The sequence below is a fragment of the Oncorhynchus gorbuscha genome, linkage group LG03 (genome assembly GCF_021184085.1).
Source record: "Oncorhynchus gorbuscha isolate QuinsamMale2020 ecotype Even-year linkage group LG03, OgorEven_v1.0, whole genome shotgun sequence".
Lineage (NCBI taxonomy): Eukaryota > Metazoa > Chordata > Actinopteri > Salmoniformes > Salmonidae > Oncorhynchus > Oncorhynchus gorbuscha.
In genome coordinates, this window is record NC_060175.1 from 97,864,307 (window position 1) to 97,891,982 (window position 27,676).

The following is a 27,676-nucleotide window of genomic DNA, read 5'->3' on the forward strand; positions in this document are numbered from 1 at the left end:
TTTAAAATCAACAATACGTCAAATGATTCAACTACTGAAAACTGAAACAAACAAATCAATCAAACAGACCAAGCCTGTTGAAGGTGTTTGGTGGTGGCGTGGTAAAGGGGAATTCCCCTGTCTCTACCTATGCTTCAGGTGGTCTCCCACAGCTCTGCGTATGTCATCTTCTGTGGCCTTGCTGTTCCATTTCTTGACTGCCAGTGCAACACAGAAATAAACAGATTTAGTCATGCTATGTATATAAAACACTCAAAGTAATGGATATGGAGCATCTATGGACTCAGTTACACCCGGCACTTAAAGGTGACTTAGTGTGAGAGGCCATTGTGCTCGCATTAGGTTCAGATCTGCCAGGCTGAGCATTGTGTTCAGAATTTGACATAGTCTGGATGCAATCAGGCCACCAAATATGTATAAACTACGTAAAGAGACGGGGTGAATGAGTGGGGAAAAGTACACGCTACACAAATTACTTTCAGAATAACAAAGAACAAATGTGGGTTCTTGAGAGGAAATCAACTGTCAAAAGGGGAGAGAAACTACATTAAAATCAGTAGACAATTTTTCACTGATGTAAATCAACATAGATGATGGAACATATTCCCTTTTGCTTACGTGATATAAATATTGACCATCTAAACCATGTGACCTCTCACCTCTCTGGCTGTATAAGTGTCTCACTGTGCTCCACCCTCGCTGGGTCCTCAGAGGAGAGGAATGCTGGGAAGGGATGGAAGGATGAATGGATCAATCATTCAACAAGTCAATAAAATAAAGGGAGTGTTGATTAGCTTAAACATCCATCTCCCACCAGTTGTCAATGCCTAGGCTGGAACTCAGTGCTGCCCTTCCGGAGCCCAGTTGGCCTCTATGGAGAGACCTATATTCTGTATCTTACCCTCCAGACAGTCTCAGGGGTAACGAGGCGGCTTGCCTCATTCCTGGTCAGCTGACATGGCAGGGGGTGAGCGAATCATCACTGGTTCATACACACACAGGACAAGGACAATAAGGCTAGTTAATACAACACTACTACAGAGAGAAATAGCAATGGCGTCTTTTTGTAGGCATTAACTCCTTCATGGTTCGTTGGACGAAGCCTATGGGGAAATGAACAGCGTTTTGGTGGGGTTCACAGATGAGTGTAGAAAATAAGGTCTGTGGTAAACACAGGCTTAGGAGTTTTGTTCTATGAGATAATCAGCTAACGTCACATTTTGTGAATTTCTAAGCATTTATGTAATCATAGAAAGCACACAAACACTTCATAATTCATGAAGGTCATGTTAACTGACTGATATTATCTCATAGAACAAAACGTGTAAGATTTCCTAAGCCTGTTTTAACCTCAGACCTTATTTTATCCTACCTGAGGTCGTGTTAGATCAGTGGAAATCCAGGTGAAGAACCGGACATATATCCGGCCAGTTGCCCGACTGATTCCTCTCCCTGCATTTATCCTAAAACCCTATTCCTTCCCCATAGGAATGTCTGAACAAACCAGAGGTAACTTAGTTCAGTTTTTTTAGGACAACAATCTGGTGAGCTCTATAATATGCCCTCTTACTTGCCTGTGGGAAGGTTAATTAAGTTGTGATGGTTTGAATTAAATATAAAACTTCTGTCTCACAGACAACCTTATGTTCATAAGTGTATAACAAGAGGTGTTCCAGCTCTGAGTCTGGGGTTGATAAGTGTAGTGTATAACAAGCAGTGTTCCAGCTCTGAGTCTGGGGTTGATAAGTGTAGTGTATAACAAGAGGTGTTCCATCTCTGAGTCTGGGGTTGATAAGTGTAGTGTATAACAAGAGGTGTTCCAGCTCAGAGTCTGGGTTTGATAAGTGTAGTGTATAACAAGAGGTGTTCCAGCTCTGAGTCTGGGTTTGATAAGTGTAGTGTATAACAAGAGGTGTTCCAGCTCTGAGTCTGGGGTTGATAAGTGTAGTGTATATCTCCCACCCAAGGACAAGGACAATAAGGCTACAAGAGGTGTTCCAGCTCTGAGTCTGGGTTTGATAAGTGTAGTGTATAACAAGAGGTGTTCCAGCTCAGAGTCTGGGTTTGATAAGTGTAGTGTATAACAAGAGGTGTTCCAGCTCAGAGTCTGGGTTTGATAAGTGTAGTGTATAACAAGAGGTGTTCCAGCTCTGAGTCTGGGGTTGATAAGTGTAGTGTATAACAAGAGGTGTTCCATCTCTGAGTCTGGGGTTGATAAGTGTAGTGTATAACAAGAGGTGTTCCAGCACTGAGTCTGGGTTTGATAAGTGTAGTGTATAACAAGAGGTGTTCCAGCACTGAGTCTGGGTTTGATTATGATAATGCTATCGCTTACCTATCCAGCACTGAGTCTGGGTTTGATTATGATAATGCTATCTCTTACCTATCCATCTCTGAGTCTGGGGTTGATTATGATAATGCTATCTCTTACCTATCCATCTCTGAGTCTGGGGTTGATTATGATAATGCTATCTCTTACCTATCCATCTCTGAGTCTGGGGTTGATTATGATAATGCTATCTCTTACCTATCCATCTCTGAGTCTGGGGTTGATTATGATAATGCTATCTCTTACCTATCCATCTCTGAGTCTGGGTTTGATTATAATATGCTATCTCTTACCTTTCCAGCTGAATCTTGGTTTGCTCCTGATTTCTGGACCACTGAAGCAGACTGGGATGTTACTGCCTGAGAGGTTTGTCTGCCCTTTGACCTTTTGAGGAGGATCCATTGTCATCAAGCGGCTTTGTTTCTTCATCAGACAGTGGAGTCATAAGTGAGAGCAGCTCCTTGGTCTGCCATTCCTGAGGGTGAGACTGATAACAAGGCAGCCACAGCCAACTGTAGGGGTGCATCTCAATAGTCTACAGTGGCTTCCTCTATCTCCTTTCTTTCATTGTCATTGATCTGAACAGGAGACAGGTGAAAGCATTATGGTATTTGTTTTCACCCATTCAGTTTGTTATATATACGATTAGGAAAGTCCCTGCAGTTGTTTTATGAAAGGTGTTAAGCAGAGTGGAAAGTACCCAATGGTTGCAGGGGTAGATTTACATTGTTTACTATCTGTTTTAGTAGTCTGACAAATACATCATAATAATACTGCTAAACTGCAAATAGTATTGTTGTTAGATTAATTTAATTGTAAATACATTTGTCCATTGATTGTAGAGATTGAAAACAGGAAGAGGGGGGAGTTTTATGAGGAAGGAAACCTTGGCCTACAGCTCAGAGGGAAACCATTATGTACTGTTGTATGACAGGGAATGTTAGGGAGGAGGACGGTTTAAAAGTCTATTGCTCTTTTATTTGTTCAGTTCGATGATTTGCATCTAGTCGTATGCTATAACTATGTGTTTTGTGCGGGATGTTAAGACTGTCAACTGTAAATTATATGTCTATGGTAATTCAGGAAAAAGTTGCTTTTGGGTGAATGTGTTTTCCTCAGAACTGTGGAGAGAAGTTTATTTACTTGCTGATAGTAGAACCGGTTTTACAAGGGACATAAAGAAGTGATACTATTTTCTACATTTTCTAGTGCCAACCCAGCAGAACGTTTTTGAATTCATGCATATTGTGCAGTTGAAAGTCATGCTGACAACCACCTTAATAATTAGTACTAAATGTATGCATGATAGCGCAGGCACGCAGCCGGTTTGGGTTCCGTGTTAGTCTCTGCAATTTAGAATATTTGTGGTAGGTTATGCCTATACAAAAATACCAAAAAGATAGAAGCGGTATCCATCGACCAAACAGTTTAACAGATTTTTATTCAGGAGAATCGCATTGAATCAGGCTATTAATTTCAGTGCAGCTGCGTACTTACCCATAACCTTTAGCCTAAACGGAACCAAAAACACCCCTGTCTATTTTGATCACAGATCATGTCAAAGCCTGCATATTTCAGCTATATTTCTCATTGATTTAGCCCACTAACACCTACAGATTTGATACACATGAAGCCCTACAGGTTCTCTGAAACAATAGCCTGACTAGGATCCTTTGACTTCTCCCCGCGCCATATGTGTTCCCAATTACGCTAAATGTCCTATTAATACGCTTTGAATGTTTTCCTATTCATTTGCATTGGTTAACCGGTGTCAGAGGAAGGCCCTAAAAATGGTCAAGGACTCCAGACACCCCAGTCATAGACTGTTCGCTCTGCTACCGCACGGCAAGCGGTACCGGAGCTCCAAGTCTAGGTCCAAAAGGCTCATGAACAGCTTCTACACCCAAGCCGTAAGATTCCTGAACAGCTAATCAAATGGCTACCCGGACTATCTGCATTGTCAACCCAATATTATTAATCAACCAGGTTGTCACCGAAATAATTATAATATAATAGTAGCCTTTTCATTTTCTTTCACTGCTGCCAATATTGTTTTCTATGTTTGTTTTCACTTAATATAGGATACTAGTGCACAAAAAACACTGACATTTACAGTATTTTACTCCAATTTGGCAACCCTCATAAAATCTTATTAGCAACAGTAATATGCCAGAAACCAACTTTAAGAAACAATTGAATGTAGATCACATTTACCACAGTGTACAGAATCTGGACGTACCTCAGGTAGCATTTGTAATGATGAGTGCGGTCAGAGCTTGAATCTGTGGGAGAATAAACCGGTAATGAACAAGGACCGTGTGAAAGTGAAGCTATAGTTTCATAGCACTTTGATCATATCTTAGTTGTCATCATTGCATTGATAACGTGAAGTAATAGAGCACCTTTAGTCATACGGCTGAAATTCTTGACAACTCACCATTTACAAAACTAACACCTGCAAGATGCTGTACTTTCTTCTGTTTCATTGTACTACATTGCTTGGTGTTTCCTCTAAATCTGATGATGCCTAATAGAAGGAAACATATTACTCAATGAAACATTTCTAGTTCAGCCCAGAGTAAGTAGAGCAATAATAACATCTGCTCAGCTAACCTTAGTACAGTGACTGTTCAACATGTAGATTATATCAACATACCTCTACAGCATTTACTGTCACTGGGGAAAAAGTCACTGTTGCTGGACTTCTTTTCTTCCTTACAATTACAATTATTATTATTATTATTATAGGAGCTATTAGGACTGATGCCACAACACCAATGATGATTCCAGGTTCTATTCTTGAGGATTGTGGTCCACATTCAGAATTGGACCAATGAGTTCCTGGTCTAAGTTCTTGAAGACCTAAGGATTTACACCTGTAACACATAATATAACAGTCTGAGACAGCAATTTGATCATTCAACTTTCTGTTCTGTTGTAGATTTGTACTGTAGTATATTGTATTATTTAACCTACACTTTTGATGTATGTAAACATATGTGAACTTACTGTGTGTGTGGCTGGCAGGATGTTAATGATCCATCTGAATAAGTATCACCAGTGCAGTCAGCACAAACAGTATCTGTAGATGCTGTTCCTGCAGAAATATATAATTGCATTTAATCTTTCACCTACTAATTATATTATATTTACAGTTAATGATTATTCACACTAATTCCATTAACCGTTAATGATTATTCACACTAAAGTTACCAACTTGACTAAATTGAATTAAGACAACACAATTAGTATAATGAGTGAGACAGAAGACCAACCTGTGTTACTGATGTATTGACCAGGTTTACAGCTGCTGTGTCTCTGGGCTGCTCTACAACCATCCTTAGTTGGGTCTAGACAGTAGAACCCCTCCAGTGTCCCACAGACAGTGTCTGATGAAGGTCTACATGGCTGCTTTACCTTCAAACCCAAACCTAGAGAGAAAACATGGCATCTATTATCTGATGCAGATAAAAGCAGATAAACATATCAGTGTTTGTGTCCAGTACAGACAAACAGCACCACTCTTACCTGGATCACAGTTGATACACACTTTGCATTTTATGAGACCATTGGGCTCATCAAGGAATGTAGCATCAACACAGGGCACACAGCTGGTGCTGGTGAATTCAGTACAATGCTTATGTACATGATTTCCTGGGGAAGAGAGAATCACAATGTCATGTTTTTCTGTTAGTGTTGATGATGTATTATCGTCTGGTGATTCAGATGATGTAAAGAGAGGGTCCTTACCTGGTGAACACATGGGACAACATTCATCCCCTATTCTGTACTCAGCTCTACCACATGCAATACAGCATCCAATGCTTACAAACACCAATATAATAGGTACCTGGAAATAGAGAAAATGTCACGAAAATCTAAACTGATGGTGTTTATTCATAAAACGTACAGAAGTAGATAACTCTAACCCAAATATTCACATTTCAAAATTAAAGTAACTATATGGAACCATTTTAAAATATTTTTGTGAGTGTGGTGGTGTTTTCATGTTGTCATTAAAGGTGTAACACCAGACCCTAAATCTTGGTCAGCGTTTCCCAAACTTGGTCCTTGGGACCCAAATGGGTGAAGGTTTTGGTTGTCACCCTAGCACTACACAGCTGACTTCAATAACCAAAGCTTGATGACGAGTTGATTATCTGAATCAGCTGTGTAGTGCGAGGGCACAAAACTAAATGTGCACCCCTTAGGGTCCCCAGGACCCACCTATTTTCAAAAAGGTTGCATTAAAATTGACAGAACCATTAGACAAATAATAACTTTGATTTATATTTCATTGGGTAAATATTTCAATTGATAATAGTTTTTTAAACATGCCAAGCTAATCATAAAAGTTTCACTCACAGTCCATATCAAGGTTTCAAACTGTGCCATTGTTCCCCAATCCTCTCCAACTCACTGGAGGACCCACACACTGGATTTGTGACGTTATTAGGAGTTTTGAAGTATCGAGATGAACTGACCTGTTGAATTCATGTGTTTTAGTACATGTAAATCTAATTCTTTCAATTAGTAAATGATATCTTACTGAATTGAATCACTGAAGAAAAAATGAATAAGCTAGTTATCAACTTAGAAGTATGAAACAGAATTAGGCGTGTAGTTATTAGAGAATGTTGCCATCTTTGACACTTGATACAGATACGACCAGGAAGGTATTATTGTTGCAGGTTAGGAGAGCATTTCCGCCAACGCCTTTCCCAACCTTAACCTAACCTGCGGTGTATAACATCAGAGGTACACTATAGTACAGAGATTCCCAACATTTACTGTACCAGTGAGTGAAGAAACATGGTCTTCCTCCTTTTTTAACCAGCTCATGTTTAAAACAAATACATGTTAAAACACCACTGGAGTCTGGAGATACAACTCATCACTATAACTGGGCCTCCGAGTCTGTTTTATCCCTGTTGTGCTGTCTGTCTCTGCATCTCTGCTGTCACTGTCCCTCTGTCTGTGATTCACCTTGTTCTGATCTGTCTCAGTCTGTCAGCCTGTCTGTGATTCTCCTCAGTTGTCTGTCTGTGATTCTCCTTGTTCTGATCTGTCACTTTGTCAGTCTGTCTCTTCTTGTTCTCATCTGCTGTCACTCTGCCCTCCCTACCCTTTTGTCAACAGGTGTCACAGCAGTTCTTCTGTCACCCTGTCAATGACATCTGTATCCAGGACCGTAAGGATTTCCTTTTCAGTTGCCATCCGAATTCTCAAGACCCGGTTACGAACTCGGGTCTCCGGTGTGAGAAACAGTCACTTAGCACACTGAGCCACTGATAGTCGGCAGAACCCAGAAGATGAGGCAGACACAGCAGTACTTGAGACGGTGTTTTAATAAAGTAAAAAGGAAAGTTCTTCAGGCAAAAATATAAATCCACAAAGTCAAAAGTAATTTCAAGAGAAAAATGTAATCCTTCAAGATCAAAAAGTAAAACCACAAGGTGTTAGGTACAGCAGGAAAAAGCCTCAAAATATAATCAAAAATAAATAAACGAGAACAAAAAACAGTACCACAAGAGCGTCCAACTGGAGCAAGAACTATTCACAGCATCGCGGGGTGCTAACATTCAAACACAGAGCAAAGAACTGAGGGAAAACTAAGGGTTTAAATATATTCAAGGGAAACGAGGCACAGGTGCAAATAATAACTGGAAACAAAGGAAACCAAAAGGGTCAAAAAACACAACGGGGGCATCTAGTGGCCAAAACCGGAAACAATCCTGGCCAAATCCTGACAAGAATAAATGCTTCCAAGAGATTGTAGGATAGGGTGCTCCTGAGTCGATGTTTTATGAATTTGAGAGATGAGAAGCTCTTCTCACAGGCTACCTGGGTGACAGACAGGGTGAATAGGAACTTGTATCCCAGGCCTATAACATGGTAGGCCTCTGTCAACAAGATGTACCACCGTAGAAGTTGATAACAACATACAGCACAGTTCTTACATGTTGAACAACTTGTATTCATCATCTCCACTTATTCTTCATCAGGTCCATCTGCAGGTATCTCTCACAGTCCTGGTTGTCTACTTCTCCACTGCTGATGTTTTCAGTCTCTCCCCCTGACTGGCAAGACTAGTCGACTCACACTGCAAAGTGCTGACAGCTGCTTGACTGGCAAGACTAGTCGGCTCACACTGCAAAGTGCGGACAGCTGCTTGACTGGCAAGACTAGTCGACTCACACTGCAAAGTGCTGACAGCTGCTCAGTTGTATAACTTAAGCAAGAGTTTGCTTAGTTTTTCAAGTGATGTCTGGGGCAATCCATTATATTGTATCTCTGAGAACCTGCTGGGGTCCAGATGAGTAAAGTCAGTGTACAACGTGCCTGGTGTCAGCAAGCGCTGACAGAGACTCTCAGTGACTGTATCCATGATGACAAAGTGCACCTTAGTCTTGTAGACCCTCTCTGCATCCCTATCATGGTATCATGGCATGGTCTTCCTTTTCTTTGTTCTCTTCTGAGGCATCTCAGCTTGCACTTCCAGTTCGTTGTCTTCATCCTGTTCTTGCAGCTTGTCAGTGGACCACTGCATGAAGCTGTTTGCAGCCCTCTCCACATCAAGTCCCTCACATTCTTTTGCAGAGCCTCTTGTGTTCCCAATACCATCCCTCTGTCAGGATGTCCACGCCACTGGTTTGAAGGTACTTGGAGAGAGGGGACGTATTCTCAAATATAGACAGAACTGTTTGGGCAGTGAAGATTGTGTTGTACCTTGAGCAGAGCCTCTGTTAATGCTCTGGCCTTGACATGTACAGTTGGCCTTTGACCTGCCATCTCTTCAATAACCATCAAGGTGAGAATTACATCCACAAACAGAGCATTTTGTAGGTCGCCAAAGAATACAAAGACCTTCTTCAGAGCAGCATCCTTGGCCCACCAGCGTGTTTCTCCTATAGGAGAGAGACGTCTGTGGCGAGTGTCCAGGCTCTTTTTTCCACACATTGATTCTTTGGTAGGACTCTGGAATTAACACTGCCAGGTTATTTAGTAGAGAGAACAGACATAACTACTCCTATTGTGTCTGCAATCACAGGAGTCAGGATGTGTGTGTAACACCTCATCTACTTGGTTGGGAGAGTGGGAGTTTTCAAACATTTCTATAGGTAGGCCTAAAGGTTTTTAGGCAAAACAACACAATCAAGACGGAAAGCTCCTTGAAAGTGGGAATATGCCAGTCCTATTGGGCCAAAATCAATTATGGCCTATTGTATAGATAATAGAACGAATATGAATGAAATGTTTAAGAGATCTGATTTTTAGTTTATAAATACTTTGCTACAATGGTCCAGTTTGTTATCTACCCATTACTTTCTTTTAGCATGTGCATGTAGTAAGTACACCATCATACTTATAGGATAAGTGTATTTTCACATACCACAATTATCCTTTAGTTGTGGATGTTTCATGTAGCCAGCCTGTAACAACTTCCATATCCTGCACATAGAACTATGGAATCTGGTCTGTAACTTAACAGTTTAGCACCATACCAGCAGGTGGAATCCAAGCCTTAAACATAACAGTGGACACATCACCACACCCCCTCTCTTGCTCTTGGACCTCACCTTTGTAAGTCTATGTATCACTCTATGTATCACTCTATGTATCACTCTATGTATCACTCTATGTATCACTCTATGTATCACTCTTCTTTTTTTTTTTGTGTGCCGCTTCAGCTCAGCCAATCAGAAAACCGGGCTGGACCATTTTGGGAGGGTGGTGGTCTTGCCTGCTGGTCAATATAGATTATTATGACAACAGAGATATTGTACAAAAGTCATCGAAAACAAGTCAATGACCCACCGGCCATGTTTTTTAGTAGAAATAAAACATGATTTAATTTATTTTTTATTTTTTAACAACTCACCCCAATAAAAAATGATTTGGTCTTTCTGCCGTTTGCCAGATGTCCAATTTGCCCATGCATGGAGCAAAGTCATACACCTGGCAGCAGGCCAAAATAACGATGAATGCCTACACTCCAAAATGTTGCATTCCAACAAGCATTCTTCTAAGATCCTAAAAGTTCCTCAGGGTTCTTGGCAATGTAAAATGCCTCCAAAATGCTCTTCAAATAACCCCAAAGGAGGTGGGACCTCCTCAGAAACCTCCTTAGTTGGTGGGGGTTCTTGCAGGAACTGCCCAACTGAAACATTTGGATTTGAATTTGAGGTGACAGCAGGTGCAGGCACTTAACTGAAAAATGTAAAGATTTCCTGAATATAAGGTTTCTCCCTTGTATGATCTAAATTGATATTGTTTGATGATCATATATCTTTTCATATTTGTAGAAATGGCGTTGTTGTTTGACACTTTCTCCCTTTTAAAATTCTGTATATCAAATCAACAAAGAGGTAAGAATATGTTGAAGGCTATAGCTGCATTGGGTGCAGATGACTATACCTCTCACTTGTGTGTGTTTAGCACCACACTTTCAAATTAAAAAGCAGTTGAGTCACCAGAGGCAGAACAGACATTGAAAACAAAAGGAAGAGATCAGCCTTGTCGTAAAATTACAAATACAGTCATTAATCACAATTAAAGTATGTCATTCTTTTTCAGTTACTGCACGGTACATGTTAAGTAGGCTATTTCTACATAAACACACATCATCTGTATCTTACCTCGTCTTGGTTCGCAGTTGAACTATTTTACTTTCACTCTGACTTTCCAAATAACGTTGAGAAAAGTGGGAGGCAACCTACTGATAATCCACTATACAGTTGAAATGGATAATCCACCCTAGAAATACAAATCAATTTGGTGAAAGCCTGTTTTATCAGATGATAAAATACATTTCCCCCCATGATTTAACTTGTAAATGGTCCGCCTGTGAAAATCTGGACATCGTGTATGAGAACGCATCATAACTAGGCTATAGAATTATTGTCACTGGAGATACAGGATTTCAAACTATCACATTTCATAACGCTTTCAAAACAATGATCTACACTCCGGATCGCCAAATCAGCCAATAGATAGTATGGCCACGCATCCATCCGTTTATATTGTCATGACAAATGTGGGATTCTGTATTTTACATTATAGCCATTACCATATATATGATTAAATATTATCTGTTGTTGGTTGTGTGAGGTGTCTGCATTTGTGCACTGGAGCATCATTATGAGGTTAAACAACTGCTTGCTACTTGCCTGTTTGTGTGTGATGAGAACTGAGTAACATGGTGTGACCTGCATGTAGCAAAACTGTAGATAACAGCCCAGCAGATGCGTTGTCCTTGTGTTTGTATGTAACAATATTGAGCACATGGTGTGACTTGCTGTATCTTACAAAGTTGCAGTTAAGCAGGCATAGGGAGGGGTGGTCATCACGAGGTTTAACTGAGATGGAAAAATACTGAACAACACAATAGCAGGAACTGAGCAACTGTTATAACTAGGCTGCGATACCAGAACAGTAACAATCTATACATCGACGGAGGGAGGACTCCAAGAAGCGGCAAAAGGCGGGGACTTGCCTGAGCGCCTGCAATAGGCTGAGCAAGTTTAAACCACGCCCAGCCTCTACTGTGATAGGCCAACAGACGGGTTGGAACAATGTCTATCACAGTATAAGAACACTGTTTACATACATCTCGTCAGTTCTCTGTTCTGCCCTGCGTGGTATTACAGTGAGCACCTATATACGAAAGTTGCATTTGCCATTTATTACTTAACTAATAAAAAATACATAGTATAAAATCGGTGACTCATTGTTATATTTATCCTGATACCAGATTCGAATTTACGCAACCCTAACACAAAGTAAAGACTTCGCTTAGATGTGTGTACCATGTCACAATGTGTCGTGTCTGTAGGATAACGGAACACACAGCAAACTAATATTGGATTTAAATACCCATAAAGGTAATCAAAAGGGATGTTTATTCTGAGTGGATATTAGCCCCATTGTGAATCCATATTAAATGTATGTTTTCTTTTATTTTTAAAGAACATTTAACCTGCAATTTAATTTGATGAAATTGTTTCTGTAATCCCCACTGTTGTCATGTATTTGTAACTGTAATAAAATAAAACAGGAAATACAAACAATAATGCTGCAATGTCGCAGTAAGGCATACACTTTAGGACTGATCTTAGAATGATGGTAATGCATGTTTATTCTCATTCATTTAGATTGCCCCCCTCAAACCACTCTATGACATCAGCATCCATAGAGATAGAACGTGTTTCTTTGTGATGGAATGTTTAAACATTCTATGTAATAACCATAGAGATAGAACGTGTTTCTTTGTGATGGAATGTTTAAACATTCTATGTAATAACCATAGAGATATTGTAAACTACATGATTAAAAAAATAAGTGTACTATAGACTTTCTCTCAGTTGATCTTGGTAAAATGTAAACATAAGTACTGGTCGTCTAACATCTAAATTATAATTAACATAGGCGACTTATATTACCGTAGCACGCGTTCCAGCAGGGATATTTATTTATTTTACCTTTATTTAACTAGGCATGTCAGTTAAGAACAAATTCTTATTTGCAATGACGGCCTAGGAACAGTGGGTTAACTGCCTGTTCAGGGGTAGAACAACAGATTTGTACCTTGTCAGCTCATGGATTTGAACTTGCAACCTTCCGGTTACTAGTCCAACGCTCGAACCACTAGGCCTACCCTGCCACCCCGGGGTAGCCTTTTCAGACTGGGCCACACCAATCTGTATAACATCATGTAGTAGGGTCATGTATTATCTCATGTACTATCTCACTTGTCATCCCAATTCCTCCTTTGGCCGCCTCTCCTTCCAGTTCTCTGCTGCCAATGACTGGAACGAACTACAAACATCTCTGAAACTGGAAACACTCATCTCCATCACTAGCTTTAAGCACCAGCTGTCAGAGCAGCTCACAGATCACTGCACCTGTACATAGCCCATCTATAAATAGCCCAAACAACTACCTCTTCCCCTACGGTATTTATTTATAGATGGGATATTTATTTTGCTCCTTTGCACTCCAGTATTTCTACTTTGCACACTCATCTGTCAAGTCTACCATTCCAGTGTTTTAATTGCTATATTTGATTTACTTCGCCACCATGGCCTATTTATTGCCTTTACCTCCCTTATCTCACCTCATTTGCTCACATTGTATATAGACTTACTTTTCTACTGTATTATTGACTGTATGTTTGTTTTACTCCATGTGTAACTCTGTGTTGTTATATGTGTCCAATTGCTTTGCTTTATCTTGGCCAGGTCGCAATTGTAAATGAGAACTTGTTCTCAACTTGCCTACCTGGTTAAATAAAGGAGAAATATATTTTTAAATATCACTGCTTTCTACAATAATATGCAACATTAACTTTTTTTACATCCAAAAATGTACTTAGTAAACATTTCCTTGGTGGTTTATGTAATATTATGTAAGTCTGCTCCTGTGAAGGACTTGCTGGACCCCTCCACACTCCCAGGAAAACCAGGTACCCAGACTTACCAGACATGTTCTATAATGTTGAAACGGTCTGTAGCAGCATCACAGACTGTCAAACTCAACCTCTTGTCTGGTGGGAATCCCACTTTGAATTCAGTTCATAAACTGTGACTTACATTTTTAATTCACATTTAATCACTTAGTTGATAATAAATAATGCTTTGTTTTACAGGCCAGAAATGACCAGGAATCCAGTCAATGGTCAGAGAGAGAAGGTCAAACAACTTCAGTCAAAATAAAACTTTCACTTTATTCACATATAGTTATTGAATGTTTCTTGCATGTAACTGAAGCCTGCAGGTGATTGGCTCCACAAAAGGAAATGAATGGCAGATTGAGCCAGGATCAGCTAGAGAGGGTCATCAGAACAAGTCTAACTTCACCACTACCACCATGGCTGAGGACACAGGGGGGGAAGGTACCATGGTACATGACCCTACTACATGAGAAGGTTCATCATGTTATACAGATTGGTGTTGCCTGGTCTGAAAAACCTCCCTGTAGACACTTTAAATGGCCCCTAGTAGATCTAGAAGGATCTGATGGTTGTTAGCACTATGGTTGGCTCAGTGGGGTGTGAACCATATTGGAGGCTGACTGTAGTTGTAGTATTGTAACCCCTCTTTTTAAAGGAGCAGAACATAGTGATGCTTGGTGAGGAAATCACTCAGTCAGTTTGAAGAGGTGAAGATAGACCAAGAGATCACTGTGCTTCAAGAGTAGCTGACAGAACTGACCATTTCTCATAATGAGGATGTGGTCAGAGGTGAGGTAGGAAGTAGGAATTTCTCTGTACTGTATATTTCAGAGTTCTGTGAGAGTATTGTAGCTTAAGTAGTGAACAACAACATGTGACCTTTGGTTTAATGGGTATACAGACATATACTGATTACCACAGCAGTGCTACAACTTTTACAGTGTCATCTATCTCTCTATCCCTGACACTAACTACAGTATAAAAGTGATCTAACTTTAACAGCGTCATCTATCCCTCTGCCTTTGAACCATAAAAGGTTTCCTATCATTTAAACTAAAGCTAAATGAAAAAGAAACAAAAAAGAATGTAAGACCTTGAGACATCAGTTTAAAAGGCTGTTCAACCTAAAACTGATACCAGAATCAACAGAGATCTAGAATTAGACACAATACAATACTGTCGTGTCTTTAGCATCATTAACACTGAAGATTTATTTATCAAATAACTCTGTAATTATTATTACGTGGTAAAACTGATTAATCATGTAACTGTAATTTACTAGGAAGTCACGGAAAATATTCAGATTACAACGTTATAATTTTCCTAATAAAACTTTCAGATATTTGAATATCTGATCAATTAGTCTTTGAATTAAGGAATTATTGTTTACCTCACGTTAGTCTCATTCCAAACGGCGTAAATTGTTGGTTATCTGCACGAACCCACTCTTCAACATGAGTCATCCATACATCAATTGTCTTAAAATCATTTATTTACGAACTAAGTAATTCACAGAAATGCATAACAAACAGTAGATATGGTTACAAGGAAATGATAGGAGAATGTGCCCTAGTGGGCTAAACCGGCATGGCGGCTTGTTAGACAAAAGGGGAGTGGGGAGTCAGCTGAGGAGACACTACAGAGTTGAATATAATAATTGAAATGCTAATCCTTTGCACAAGAACGCTCGCTCATTCGGGAACAATGGCAATCAATTTATATATATTTACGCTCAGTGTGTTGTCGGGATCTCTGTTGAAAAGTTTGATTCTGTTGGAGAGTCTGTCCGCCCTCTCTCTCTCTCTCTCTCTGTCTGTCTGTCTGTCTGTCTGTCTGTCGTGGTTAGAATGGATAGTTCAGTGACATTCATTAATGTCGTTATAGAATAGATGTTTCGGTGGTTGAAGGTCTTCGTGTTCAATGATACCGAATTCCTAGCTGCAGACTAGTAATTCATATCAAAGGCTTGTTCTCATTCTGTTGGTATCGATAGTCGAAGAGTTTAACCACCTGGTATGGTTAAACGATTCAGCCTTAGCTTATACTCAGGTTTATGTTCTCTACTCAAACCGTGGCCCTCTCGTGGTAAGCTGGTCTGCAGCCTTTAGCCATCTCGTAATTAAGGGAAGCTTGGTCTGCTTATAGAAAACCCAGGTGGGAGTTTTATTCGGGACATAGAAAAAGGCTGTCTCATGACGCCAGGTCCTGTCTGTGCCCCTGAGGGCGCGCCAATGACTTAGTGAAACTTTTTAGGGAATTGGAGTTTCCTTCATTAAACAGTCCAAAATCACATTAGACAATTTCACAAACAGTATCATCCTCACTCATTCATCTTATACAACAATTAGACGTAAGCCTCATATCTGAGGCTATTGTATAAACAGCGTTATGGCAATGTGGCCGTATTGTCTCCCATGAGTTTCACAAAATTGTACCAAACGGACCAGTTCGTAGCTGGATTCTTCACCGATCTTTTATACCTTCTCCAGAACATAAATGTCGTTCAGTTCTCCAGTTCTGTGTGGTGGAAGAAATTCCTTTGTTCTCTCAATGAAACTCTCTCTATATATACTGTTGCCATGAGGAGATAATCTCCTCCAGGAATTTACGACCTCTCTTATCACAGCTGCCTGGTTCAAACTAAAACTGATACCAGAACCAACAGAGATCTAGAATTATACTGTTCAAACTAAAACAGAGCACAACACACATCTATAAGTTAATACAAAAACCTGTCAAACTAAAATTAAACTAATGAAAAGTCAAATTTATGTAAAACATATAGTGAAAATGCGCCGCTGAAGTAACCTTCGTCATCTCACATACTTTTCTGTGTGTTCTTTGTATTAAAGGTAGAGTTGATAGTGTGTAAATCAGAGGAGGTCGGGAATCAGAAGGAGGTGCAGGAGAAGAGCCAGCATATAGCCAGGATAGAAGAGCTCCACAGGCTGTGAGGCCAGCTCTGGGTGGGGTCCTGAACATGGAGGGTTCCTAGCCCTGTTGGACAGAGCAGAAACTCAATCTGAGACAGCTTGGTCAGAGTTAGGAATGAATCATTTGATAACATTTTAAATTGATATATAGGCTGCATGTAATGTTTCTTCTGAAATTTGACCTTAATCTAATCTTGCATGGTGGCCAGGCAGAATCATGAATCTTCTGGTGTACGCATGGAGATACAGTATCAAACACAGCTTTAGAACCTAAACTGGGGGAGGATGAGCCCCCAATCCCAAATCAACCCTTAGCCCTCACCCTCTGAGATCTGAAAGGTTTGGATAGGTGTGAACAATCCTGTCTAAAAAAAGGTGACAATCAATCAATCCCAATCAAACAATCCCAATCAATACTGTACTCTGCAGGTACAGTGAGTTCCATGTGTAGAACTCTGTTCATGAAGGAATGAGAGTTGATCACTAATAAAGGCCCGCAGGATGAGTTGAGGCAGCAGCCGAGGACAGGTTGGTCCAGCTACAGACCATGTCCAGGACGATAGTGAAGGACAGGTTCATCCAGCTACAGGCCATGTCAAGGAAGGTAGTGAAGAACAGGTTGGTCCAGCTATAGGCCATGTCCAGGAAGGTAGTGAAGGACAGATTGGTCTAGCTTCATCCCATGTCCAGGAATGTAGTGAAGGAAAGGTTGGTCCAGCTACAGGCCATGTCCAGGAAGATAGCAAAGAACAGGTTGGCCAAGCTACAGCCCATGTCCAGGATGATAGTGAAGGACAGGTTGGTCCAGCTGCAGGGCATGTCCAGGAAGATAGTGAAGGACAGGTTTGTCCAGCTACAGGCCATGTCCAGGAAGATAGCAAAGAACAGGTTGGTCCAGCTACAGGCCATGTCCAGGATGATAGTGAAGGACAGGTTGGTCCAGCTACAGGCCATGTCCAGGAAGGTAGTGAAGGACAGGTTGGTTCAGCTACAGGCCATGTCCAGGAAGGTAGTGAAGGACAGGTTGGCCCAGCTACAGGTATTGTCCAGGAAGGTATGAACATGCTTTGGGTGTGTAGATTAGGCTATATAGCTATCTATGTGAATCAGACCTGGATCAAATATTTCTAAATATTTAAATACTTCAGGTGCTCATGATTTAGCTTAACTGGCAGGCAATTTGCACTTTTGGGACACTTTGGTTGTTTCCATTGTGCCTAGATCGAGCACACCTAAAGTCCTTTCAAATACACTGTGAATGTAGCTTTCTGGGGCTCCTGAGGGGTGCAGCGGTCTAAGGCACTGCATCTTAGTGCTAGAGGTGTCACTACAGACACCCTGGTTTGAATCCAGGCTGTATCACAACCGGCTGTGATTGAGAGTTCCGTAGCGCGGCGCACCATTGGCCCAACGTCATCCGGGTTTGGCCGGTGTAGGCCGTCATTGTAAATAAGAATTTGTTCTTAACTGACTTGCCTAGTTGAATAAAAGGTTAAAACAAAACAATCCATGAACATCCTTTACTTTCAGTTCTCTTGTTTAAATGAAGGTGTGGGGGACTCGTGAGAAAGCTGGGAGGAGAATGGAACTCGTGATCATCATCATCTGATAACTTTGTTTCTACTCTACACTTCCTCTTCATATTTTCACCTTCATGAACTATGATAGGTACGTTACACTTCCAACTAAGATAAATAGTTTAATGTCTAAGCGAGAAAGTACCAATGTCCCATTTTATAGGCTCATTAACACATTGTAAATAGATGAGTATTAAAACTGTCACCGGTTATAAAGTGAAGTGCGCTACATTATATTGTTTAGGGAGAGGTAAGGATACATTTTTTTCGAATGAATATTTTTGAAGCAGGCGTCCTTCATGCATTTCAAATAATAAACAAAGCAACTGTGCTTTGTTTTATCCAGTTTAACACTAACAAAATGAAAACCCATTACATTCCTTTGCTACTGTATGTAACACAGAGACTTACAATAGTCTCAAATTTCCAAATCTATTGACAGATTTATTGATGATAAGGTGATGTTGAAGTCACAAAGCTAAATATTTTCTTTACAAACTAAAAACTATTAAACACTTTTTGAGTAAAACCAGTTGATTTATAAAGTACCAGTCTATCTCAATATTTCTGTAGCCTATGGGATATCTTCTAGAGCAGTGTATTCCCAAACTGAGGTACGTGTACCCCCAGGGGTGCGTATGTGCAATGCTGTCCTTTTTTAATTCACATTTTCAAACAGTACATTAATATTTTCCAAAGGGGATATGCATTTGGGGGAGGTTTTTTTCTCGCCCGAGTAACCTCGTTTCACTGCCAAAAATAAAGTTAAACCATCTCGTGTTCAGCGAAATAACAACACAATGTCAAATCACATTAACCGTTACTCTCTCGCAGACAAGCCCCATACTATTGTGGAGGACTTGATTCTTCCTGCTGCCGCAAATATGGCTGGGAAAATGCTGGGGGAAAAGGCACAAAAAACTATACAGACAATGCCTTCATCAAACAACACTGTTTCACAACGCATCAGTGACATGGCAGGAGATGATTTGAAACAATTACTGCTTCACATACAAGCCAGGGAATTACATGCGTTACAGCTGGATGAGTCAACAGACGTGGCGGGCCTGGCACAGCTCCTGGTATATGTCTGTTACAGCTGGATGAGTCAACAGACATGGTGGGCCTGGCACAGCTCCTGGTATATGTCTGTTACAGCTGGATGAGTCAACAGACTTGGCGGGCCTGGCACAGCTCCTGGTATATGTCTGTTACAGCTGGATGAGTCAACAGACATGGTGGGCCTGGCACAGCTCCTGGTATATGTCTGTTACAGCTGGATGAGTCAACAGACGTGGCGGGCCTGGCACAGCTCCTGGTATATGTCTGTTACAGCTGGATGAGTCAACAGACGTGGTGGGCCTGGCACAGCTCCTGGTATATGTCTGTTACAGCTGGATGAGTCAACAGACATGGTGGGCCTGGCACAGCTCCTGGTATATGTCTGTTACAGCTGGATGAGTCAACAGACATGGTGGGCCTGGCACAGCTCCTGGTATATGTCTGTTACAGCTGGATGAGTCAACAGACATGGTGGGCCTGGCACAGCTCCTGGTATATGTCTGTTACAGCTGGATGAGTCAACATACGTGGCGGGCCTGGTACAGCTCCTGGTATATGTCTGTTACAGCTGGAGGAGTCAACATACATGGCGGGCCTGACACAGCTCCTGGTATATGTCTGTTATGTTGGGGTCAATTAACACAAAAACTGTAACACTATAATCAGAGTACTTTTTAAACTCTGTAGAGTGGGACCATATGTTTTTTGGGGTAGTATTAAAATCAACTCTAAGTGTTGATATAACACTGCAAAATGTATTGTGTAGAGCGCACATCCCAATGCCAGAATGGGCACATTCTCTATAGGCTACAAGATTATGCCGGAGGAGAAGGCAGACGTTTTATGTTCCTCCAACCGATTGTGTTTTTTGTTTGTTTATTTGCATTGTTTGTCATTTATATTTTTAATCATTTTGTATGTAATGTTGCCGCTACCGTCTCTTATGACCGAAAATAACTTCTAGACATCAGGACTGTGACTACTCACCACGGACTAGCAGAATCCTTCTTTTCCTTTCACGACTCTGACGAGCCCGATGCTAAGGATATACTGCTTTCTTGGGAAGAGGAGGCGGAGAAAGTTGTCCCGAAGATCAGGCTGCCTGCTGAGAATTCGTAGGCGATCAAATAAACCCCAACTTTCCTCCAATCTTTCGAGAATAAAATCGATGAGCTACGCAGAAGATTACACTACCAGCGGGAAATAAAAACTGTAACATTTTATGCTTCACAGAGTCGTGGCTGAACAACGACAATATCAACATACAGCTGGCTGGTTATACACTGAACCAGCAGGATAGAAAAGCGGCATCTGGTAAGACAAGGGGCGGTGGGCTATGTATTGTTGCAAATAACAGCTGGTGCACAATATTTAAGGAAGTCTTGAGCTTTTGCTCGTCTGAGGTAGAGTTTCTCATGATAAGCTGTAGACCACACTATCTACCTAGAGAGTTTTCACCTGTATTTTTCATAGCTGTGTCCATACCACCACAGTCAGAGGCTGGCACTAAGACAGCATTGAATGAGCTGTATTCCACCATAAGCAAATAAGAAAACACTCACCCAGAGGCGGCGCTCCTAGTAGCCAGAAACAATGCATGGAAACTTAGGAAAAGAAAACGCTGGACCACCTATATTCCACACACAGAGACACATACAAAGCTCTCCCTCACTCTCCATTTGGCAAATCTGACCATAATAAATTGTACTACACAAGTTCTGACGTTCGTCGGATGTGGCAGGGCTTGCAAACCATTATAGGCAACAAAGGGAAGCAAAGCCAAGAGCTGCCCAGTGACACGAGCCTACCAAACGAGCTAAACCATTAATATGCTCGCTTCGAGGCAAATAACACTAAAACATGCATGAAAGCACCAGCTGTTCTGGACGACTGTGTAATTACGCTCTCCGCAGCCAATGTGAGTAAGACCTTTAACCTGTTACTCCTACTCCCTACTTTTTCGAACATTCTGTTAAAAATCGCGCAACATTTCAGCGCCCTGCTACTCATGCCAGGAATATAGTATATGCATATGATTAGTATGTGTGGATAGAAAACACTCAGACGTTTATAAAACTGGTTAAATCACGGCTGTGACTATAACAGAACGTGCGTTTCATTGAAAAGTGCAGGAAAATCTGATCACTGAAAATGCGAAAATATATCCATGCGCCACTAGAACCCATTTTTGAATGTGAACCACATTAAATGGGGCCGAGGTTGCAATACCTACAGCTTCCACACGATGTCAACAGTCTTGTCATTTGCCTATGATTTGTTTCTTGGTCAAACGGACACGAGGCAGCACATTTCTTCCGGTCTCCGACCGGATATTTTGGTTGAGATTTACCCGGACATTATTTCCAGACGTACAGCTATAGAATATACATCGCCTCGTGATCAATTTGATCGATTATTAACGTTTACTAATACCTAAAGTTGCATTACAAAAGTATTTCGAAGTGTTTTGTGAAAGTTTATCGTCAACTTTTTTAATTTAAAAAAATGACGTTACGTTATAAAACGCTATTTTTTTCCTTGATCACACAGTCTTCATAGATCGATATCAAGGCTATATATGGACCGATTTAATCGAAAAAAAGACCCAATAGTGATGTTTATGGGACATCTAGGAGTGCCAACAAAGAAGATGGTCAAAGGTAATGAATGTTTTAAATTTTATTTGTGCGTTTTGTGTAGCGCCGACTATGCTAATTATTTTGTTTACGTCCCCTGCGGGTCTTTTGGGGTGTTACATGCTATCAGATAATAGCTTCTCATGCTTTCGCCGAAAAGCATTTTAAAAATCTGACTTGTTGCCTGAATTCACAATGAGTGTAGCTTTAATTCAGTACCCTGCATGTGTATTTTAATGAACGTTTGAGTTTTAACGAGTGCTATTAGCATTTAGCATAGCGCATTTGCATTTCCAGATGTCTAGATGGGACGCCTGCGTGTCGGGTAGGAGTAAGTGGTTAAACAGGTCAACATTCACAAGGCCGTAGGGCCAGACGGATTACCAGGACGTGTACTGCGAGCATGAGCTGACCAACTGACAAGTGTCTTCACTGACATTTTCAACCTCTCCCTGTCCGAGTCTGTAATACCAACATGTTTTAAGCAGACATCCATTGTGCCTATGCCCAAGAACACACTGCCCTTTCACACCTGGACAAAAGGAACACCTATGTGAGAATGCTATTCATTGACTACAGCTCAGATTTCAAAGCTCATCAGTAAGCTAAGGACCCTGGGACTAAACACCTCCCTCTGCAACTGGAAGTCACAACTGGATCCTGGACTTCCTGACGGGTTGCCCCCGAGGTGGTGAGGGTAGGATCTGCCACGCTGATCCGCAACACAGGGGCCCCTCAGGAGTAGGTGCTCAGCCCCCTCCTGTACTCCCTGTTCACTCATGACTGCATGGCCAGGCACGACTCCAACACCATCATTTAATTTGCCGATGACACAACAGTGGTAGGCCTGATCACCGACAACGACGAGACAGCCTATAGGGAGGAGGTCAATGACCTGGCCGTGTGGTGCCAGGATAACAACCTCTCCCTCAACGTGATCAAGACAAAGGAGAAGATTGTGCACTACAGGAAAAAGAGGACCGAGCACGCCCCGATTCTCATCAACTGGGATGTAGTGGAGCAGGTTTAGAGCTTCACGTTCCTTGGTGTCCACATCACCAACAAATTAGAATGATCCAAGCACTTCAAGACAGTCATGAAGATGTTATGACAAAACCTATTCCGCCTCAGGAGACTGAAAAGATTTGGTATGGGTCCTCAGATCCTCAAAAGGTTCTACAGCTGCACCACCGACATCCTGACAGGCTGCATCACTGCCTGGTAAGGCAATTGCTCGGCCTCCATCCGCAAGGCACTAAAGAGGCTAACGCGAACTGCCCAGTACAGCACTGGGGCCAAGCTTCCTGCCATCCAGGACCTCTGTACCAGGCGGTGTCAGAGGAAGGCCCTAAAAATAGTCAAAGACTCCAGCCATCCTAGTCATAGACTGTTCTCACTGCTACAGCATGGCAAGGGGGGCCAGGTCTAGGTCCAAGAGCGCCCCCCCCCCCAACCCCACTTTTTACATGGCTGCTACTCTCTGTTCATCATATATGTATAGCCACTTTAACCGTACCTACATGTGCATATTACCTCAATTAGCCCGACAAACCGGTGCCTGTATATAGCCTCGCTACTGTTATTTTTCAATGTCGTATTGATTTCTTTACTTATCTATTGTTCACCTAATACCTATTATTTACTTTTTTTATCACACTGTTGGTTATGGCCTGTAAGTAAGCATTTCACTGTAAGGTCTGTATTCGGCGCACGTGACAAATAAACTTAGATTTGATTTGATTCTGGTGGAACCTCCCAAAAATATGAAGGGAAGCCAGTTTGGATTTGTCCTTCGGTGGAGTTCAAATCAGCCCTTTCCTAAATTAGTCATGGATGGAGATAAGGATTTAGACTTGTGGTTTTACCTAATTCTCTGTAATGGTCAATGATAACTGTGATTCTGATCCAACCATTAATTCATACATTCTTTCTCTGGCCTGAGAGGATGGAAGATGTAGCAGGCTATACCCACCTAGCAAAATGCCTCTGGCCTGAGAGGATGGAAGATGTAGCAGGCTATACCCACCTAGCAAAATGCCTCTGGCCTGAGAGGATGGAAGATGTAGCAGGCTATACCCACCTAGCAAAATGCCTCTGGCCTGAGAGGATGGAAGATGTAGCAGGCTATACCCACCTAGCAAAATGTAGTTGAAAAGACGACTCTGCCCGACGTCCAATCTCTGTTTGGTTGAAAGTTTCAATGACTTGAAAACAACTTCATTTCAATGTACTTGCAGCCTATACACATGAACGCAGTATAATGTTTTTTTGGTATATGGACAATTTTATTAACAATCATACATCACTCCAGTATTTACACACAGTATTTCTGTACAACATTTGTTCTAATTGTCTTTATTCCACTACTGAAGAACCATGACTCGAATCATCACCTGCTCATATTTCAAACGTCCATTATTCCATGCCTTACCATTTTAAGTAGTAATCGTCATTATTTATGCAACCAACTGACAATTTTTTTACGATGATATTTTTTGCAAACAATGGACTAAAACAAGCGTTGAATATCGCATATTCTTACTCTTTTAATCAATGGCATCAATATGTTGCTAAACTAATGAACCCAATGACCGACCAATCAATATTCTTGCAAAATTAATGAACAGAAATGTGCTAAAGTAACATATATTTTGGTCCATCTTATAATCAAAAACAGTATAAATTCAGTATATCTTCCTCTGTGTCAAAATAATGTATGTTTAGTATCACATTTGAACCAATCCAGTGCATTTTTGTATTTTATTTTAATTTTAAATCAACAATAAGTCAAAGGATTCAACTAATGAAAACTGAAACAAATCAAATGGATCAAACAGATCAATCCCACTTGTCAAGCCTGTTGGAGATGGTTGGTGTTGGTGTGGTAAACACCATCCTCTGGCTCTACCAGGGGAATGCTTCAGGTGGTCTCCCACAGCTCTGCTTATGTCATGTTCTGTGGCCTTGCTGTTCCATTTCTTGACTGCCAGTGCAACACAGAAATAAACAGATTTAGTCATGTTATGTATATACAACACTCAATGTAATAGATATGTAGCATCTTACATATCTATTACTTTGAAGGCACTTAAAGGTGACTCCTGTCATCCGATCACTCCAAGCTGCATTAAGTCTGGATTCATAAAAGTCCCATTGTGCTCGCATTAGGTTCAGATCTGCCAGGATGGGCATTGTGTTCAGAATTTGACATAGTCTGGACGCAATCAGGCCACCAAATATGTATAAACTATGTAAAGAGACGGGGTGAATGAGTGGGGAAAAGTACACGCTACACAAATTACTTTCAGAATAACAAAGAACAAATGTGGGTTCTTGAGAGGAAATCAACTGTCAAACGGGGAGAGAAACTACATGAATCAGTGGACAATTTCACTAATGTAAATGAATATTTAACACTTTTTTGGTCACTACATGATTCCATATGTGTTATTTCATAGTTTTGATGTCTTCATGACTATTCGACAATGTAGAAAATAGTACAAATAAAGAAAAACCCTTGAATGAGTAAGTGTCCAAACTTTTGACTGGTACTGTAGATGATGGAACATATTCCCTTTTGCTTACGTGATATAAATATTTACCATCTAAACCATGTGACCTCTCACCTCTCTGGCTGTAGAAGTGTCTCACTGTGCTCTACCCTCGCTGGGTCCTCAGAGGAGAGGAAGGCTGGGAAGGGATGGAAGGATGAATGGATCAATCATTCAACAAGTCAGTAAAATAAAGGGTGTGTTGATTAGCTTAAACATCCATCTCCCACCCACGGAGAGACCTATATTCTGTATCTTACCCTCCAGACAGTCTTGGGGGTAACGAGGCCGCTTACCTCATTCCTGTTTGGCTGACATGGGAGGGGGTGAGCGAATCATCACTGGTTCATACACACACAGGACAAGGACAATAAGCCTAGTTAATACAACATTACAGAGAGAAATAGCAATGGCGTCTTCTTGTAGGCACTAACTCCACCATGGTTCGTTGGACAAAGCCTATGGGGAATTGAATGGCGTTTTGGTGGGGTTTTCGGATGAGTGTAGAAAATAAGGTCTGAGGTAAACACAGGCATAGGAGTTTTGTTCTATGTGATAATCATCAGCTAACGTTACTTTTTGTGAATTTCTAAGTATTTATGTCACCATAAAAAGCACATAAACGCTTCATAATTCATCAAATTATCCCATAGAACAAAACGTATAAGATTGCCTAAGCCTGTTTTAACCTCAGACCTTATTTTAGGCATTCATCCTAAAACCCTATTCCTTCCCCATAGGAATGTCTGAACAAACCAGAGGTAACTTTGTTCAGTTCTTTAGGACTACAATCTGGTTGAGCTATATAACATGCCCTCTTACCTGCCCATTGATTATGATAATGCTATCTCTTACCTATCCATCTCTGAGTCTGGGTTTGATTATAATATGCTATCTCTTACCTATCCATCTCTGAGTCTGGGTTTGATTATAATATGCTATCTCTTACCTTTCCAGCTGAATCTTGGTTTGCTCCTGATTTCTGGGCCACTGAAGCAGACTGGGATGTTACTGCCTGAGAGGTTTGTCTGCCCTTTGACCTCTTGAGGAGGATCCATTGTCATCAAGCGGCTTTGTTTCTTCATCAGACAGTGGAGTCATAAGTGAGGTCCGCTCCTTTGTCTGCCATTCCTGAGGGAGAGAAACACAAGACTGATAACAAGGCAGCCACAGCCAACTGTAGGGGTGCATCTCAATAGTCTACAGTGGCTTCCTCTATCTCCTTTCTTTCATTGTCATTGATCTGAACAGGAGAAAGCATCATGGTATTTGTTTTCCCCTGTCCAGTTCTGTTAGATCAGGAGGGCAGTAAGGCATGGTGGGACAGGTGGAGCAGGTTCTGCATGTGTTATATGACTAGGAAAGTCCCTGCAGTATTTTTGCAGTTTTTTTAACGAAACAGACAGAGAATTGAAAATAGCCAAGGTTTGCAGGTTTAGATTTACATTCTGTTTACCATCTGTCCTAGTAGTCTGAAAAATTCATCATGATAATACTGCTAAACTGCAAATAGTTGTATTGGTGTTAGATTAATTTAACTAAATCCATTTGTCCATTAATTGTAGAGATAGAAAAAAGGAAGAGAGGTATTTAATGAAGGAAACCTTCCTTAGAGTGAAACCAACATGTACAGTTGTATACGGGGAATGTTAGGGACGTTTTTAAAAGTCCATTGCTCTTTTATTTGTTCAGTTCGATTTGTTCAGTTCGATGAGTTCGCATCTAGTTGTAGGTTACAACTATTTGGTTTGTGGGGGATGTTAAAAGACTATCAATTGTAAATTATTTGTCTACAGTCATTCAGTAAAAAGGTGCTTTTGGGTGAATGTGTTTCCCTCAGAACTGTGGAGAGAAGTGTATTTACTTGCTGGTAGTAGAACCGGTTTTACAAGGGACATAAAGAAGTGATACTATCTAGGCTACATTTTCTAGGTCCAACTCAGCAGAACGTTTTTGAATTCATGCATATTGTGCAGTTGAAGGTCATGCTGACAACCACCTTAATAATTAGTACTACTTGCATTGTGCAGGCGCCACGTCTGGGTTCAGTGGCCTTTTGTTATGCTGGTGAATGAGGACCCAAAAGCGACTTAACGAAAACAGAGTCTTTATTCCAGTAAATGACAAAAGTAATAA

At 41.0% G+C, this 27,676-nt stretch overlaps 1 protein-coding gene and 1 long non-coding RNA gene across 4 annotated transcripts; both read right to left on the reverse strand.

The window, feature by feature from the left end:
• Window positions 1-11,238, reverse strand: LOC124032343 (tumor necrosis factor receptor superfamily member 14-like). 3 transcript variants are annotated; one of them, XM_046344670.1, is made up of 13 exons: window positions 10,969-11,238; window positions 6,695-6,813; window positions 6,080-6,179; window positions 5,858-5,983; window positions 5,605-5,760; window positions 5,339-5,426; window positions 4,986-5,205; window positions 4,767-4,856; window positions 4,569-4,611; window positions 2,623-2,804; window positions 902-982; window positions 660-723; window positions 1-197 (listed from the first exon to the last, which is right to left on the reverse strand). In XM_046344670.1, the coding sequence occupies exons 2-8, from the start codon at window positions 6,722-6,724 to the stop codon at window positions 4,812-4,814; spliced, it is 765 nt and encodes a 254-aa protein (XP_046200626.1). In that variant the 5' UTR covers window positions 6,725-6,813; window positions 10,969-11,238; the 3' UTR covers window positions 1-197; window positions 660-723; window positions 902-982; window positions 2,623-2,804; window positions 4,569-4,611; window positions 4,767-4,811. The 3 variants fall into 3 exon arrangements, with proteins under 3 accessions (XP_046200626.1, XP_046200625.1, XP_046200627.1); XM_046344669.1 differs by lacking the exon at window positions 10,969-11,238 and adding an exon at window positions 10,212-10,875; XM_046344671.1 differs by lacking the exons at window positions 4,569-4,611; window positions 4,767-4,856; window positions 10,969-11,238 and adding an exon at window positions 10,212-10,570 and having other exon boundaries at window positions 2,623-4,338; window positions 5,067-5,205.
• LOC124032344 lies at window positions 2,422-27,676 on the reverse strand. Its single transcript, XR_006838258.1, has 2 exons — window positions 26,396-27,676; window positions 2,422-2,622 (listed from the first exon to the last, which is right to left on the reverse strand). It is a non-coding gene; the product is annotated as an uncharacterized LOC124032344 (long non-coding RNA).

Excerpts from the sequence above, each read along its gene's own strand:
- LOC124032343 (XM_046344670.1), bottom strand. The coding sequence starts at position 6,724 with ATGGCACAGTTTGAAACCTTGATATGGACT. Across the intron at positions 5,761-5,857 it reads GTGTATCAACTGTGATCCAG|GTTTGGGTTTGAAGGTAAAG; the intron begins GTAAGAGTGGTG and ends TTTTCTCTCTAG. Across the intron at positions 5,427-5,604 it reads TCAATACATCAGTAACACAG|GAACAGCATCTACAGATACT; the intron begins GTTGGTCTTCTG and ends ATATTTCTGCAG.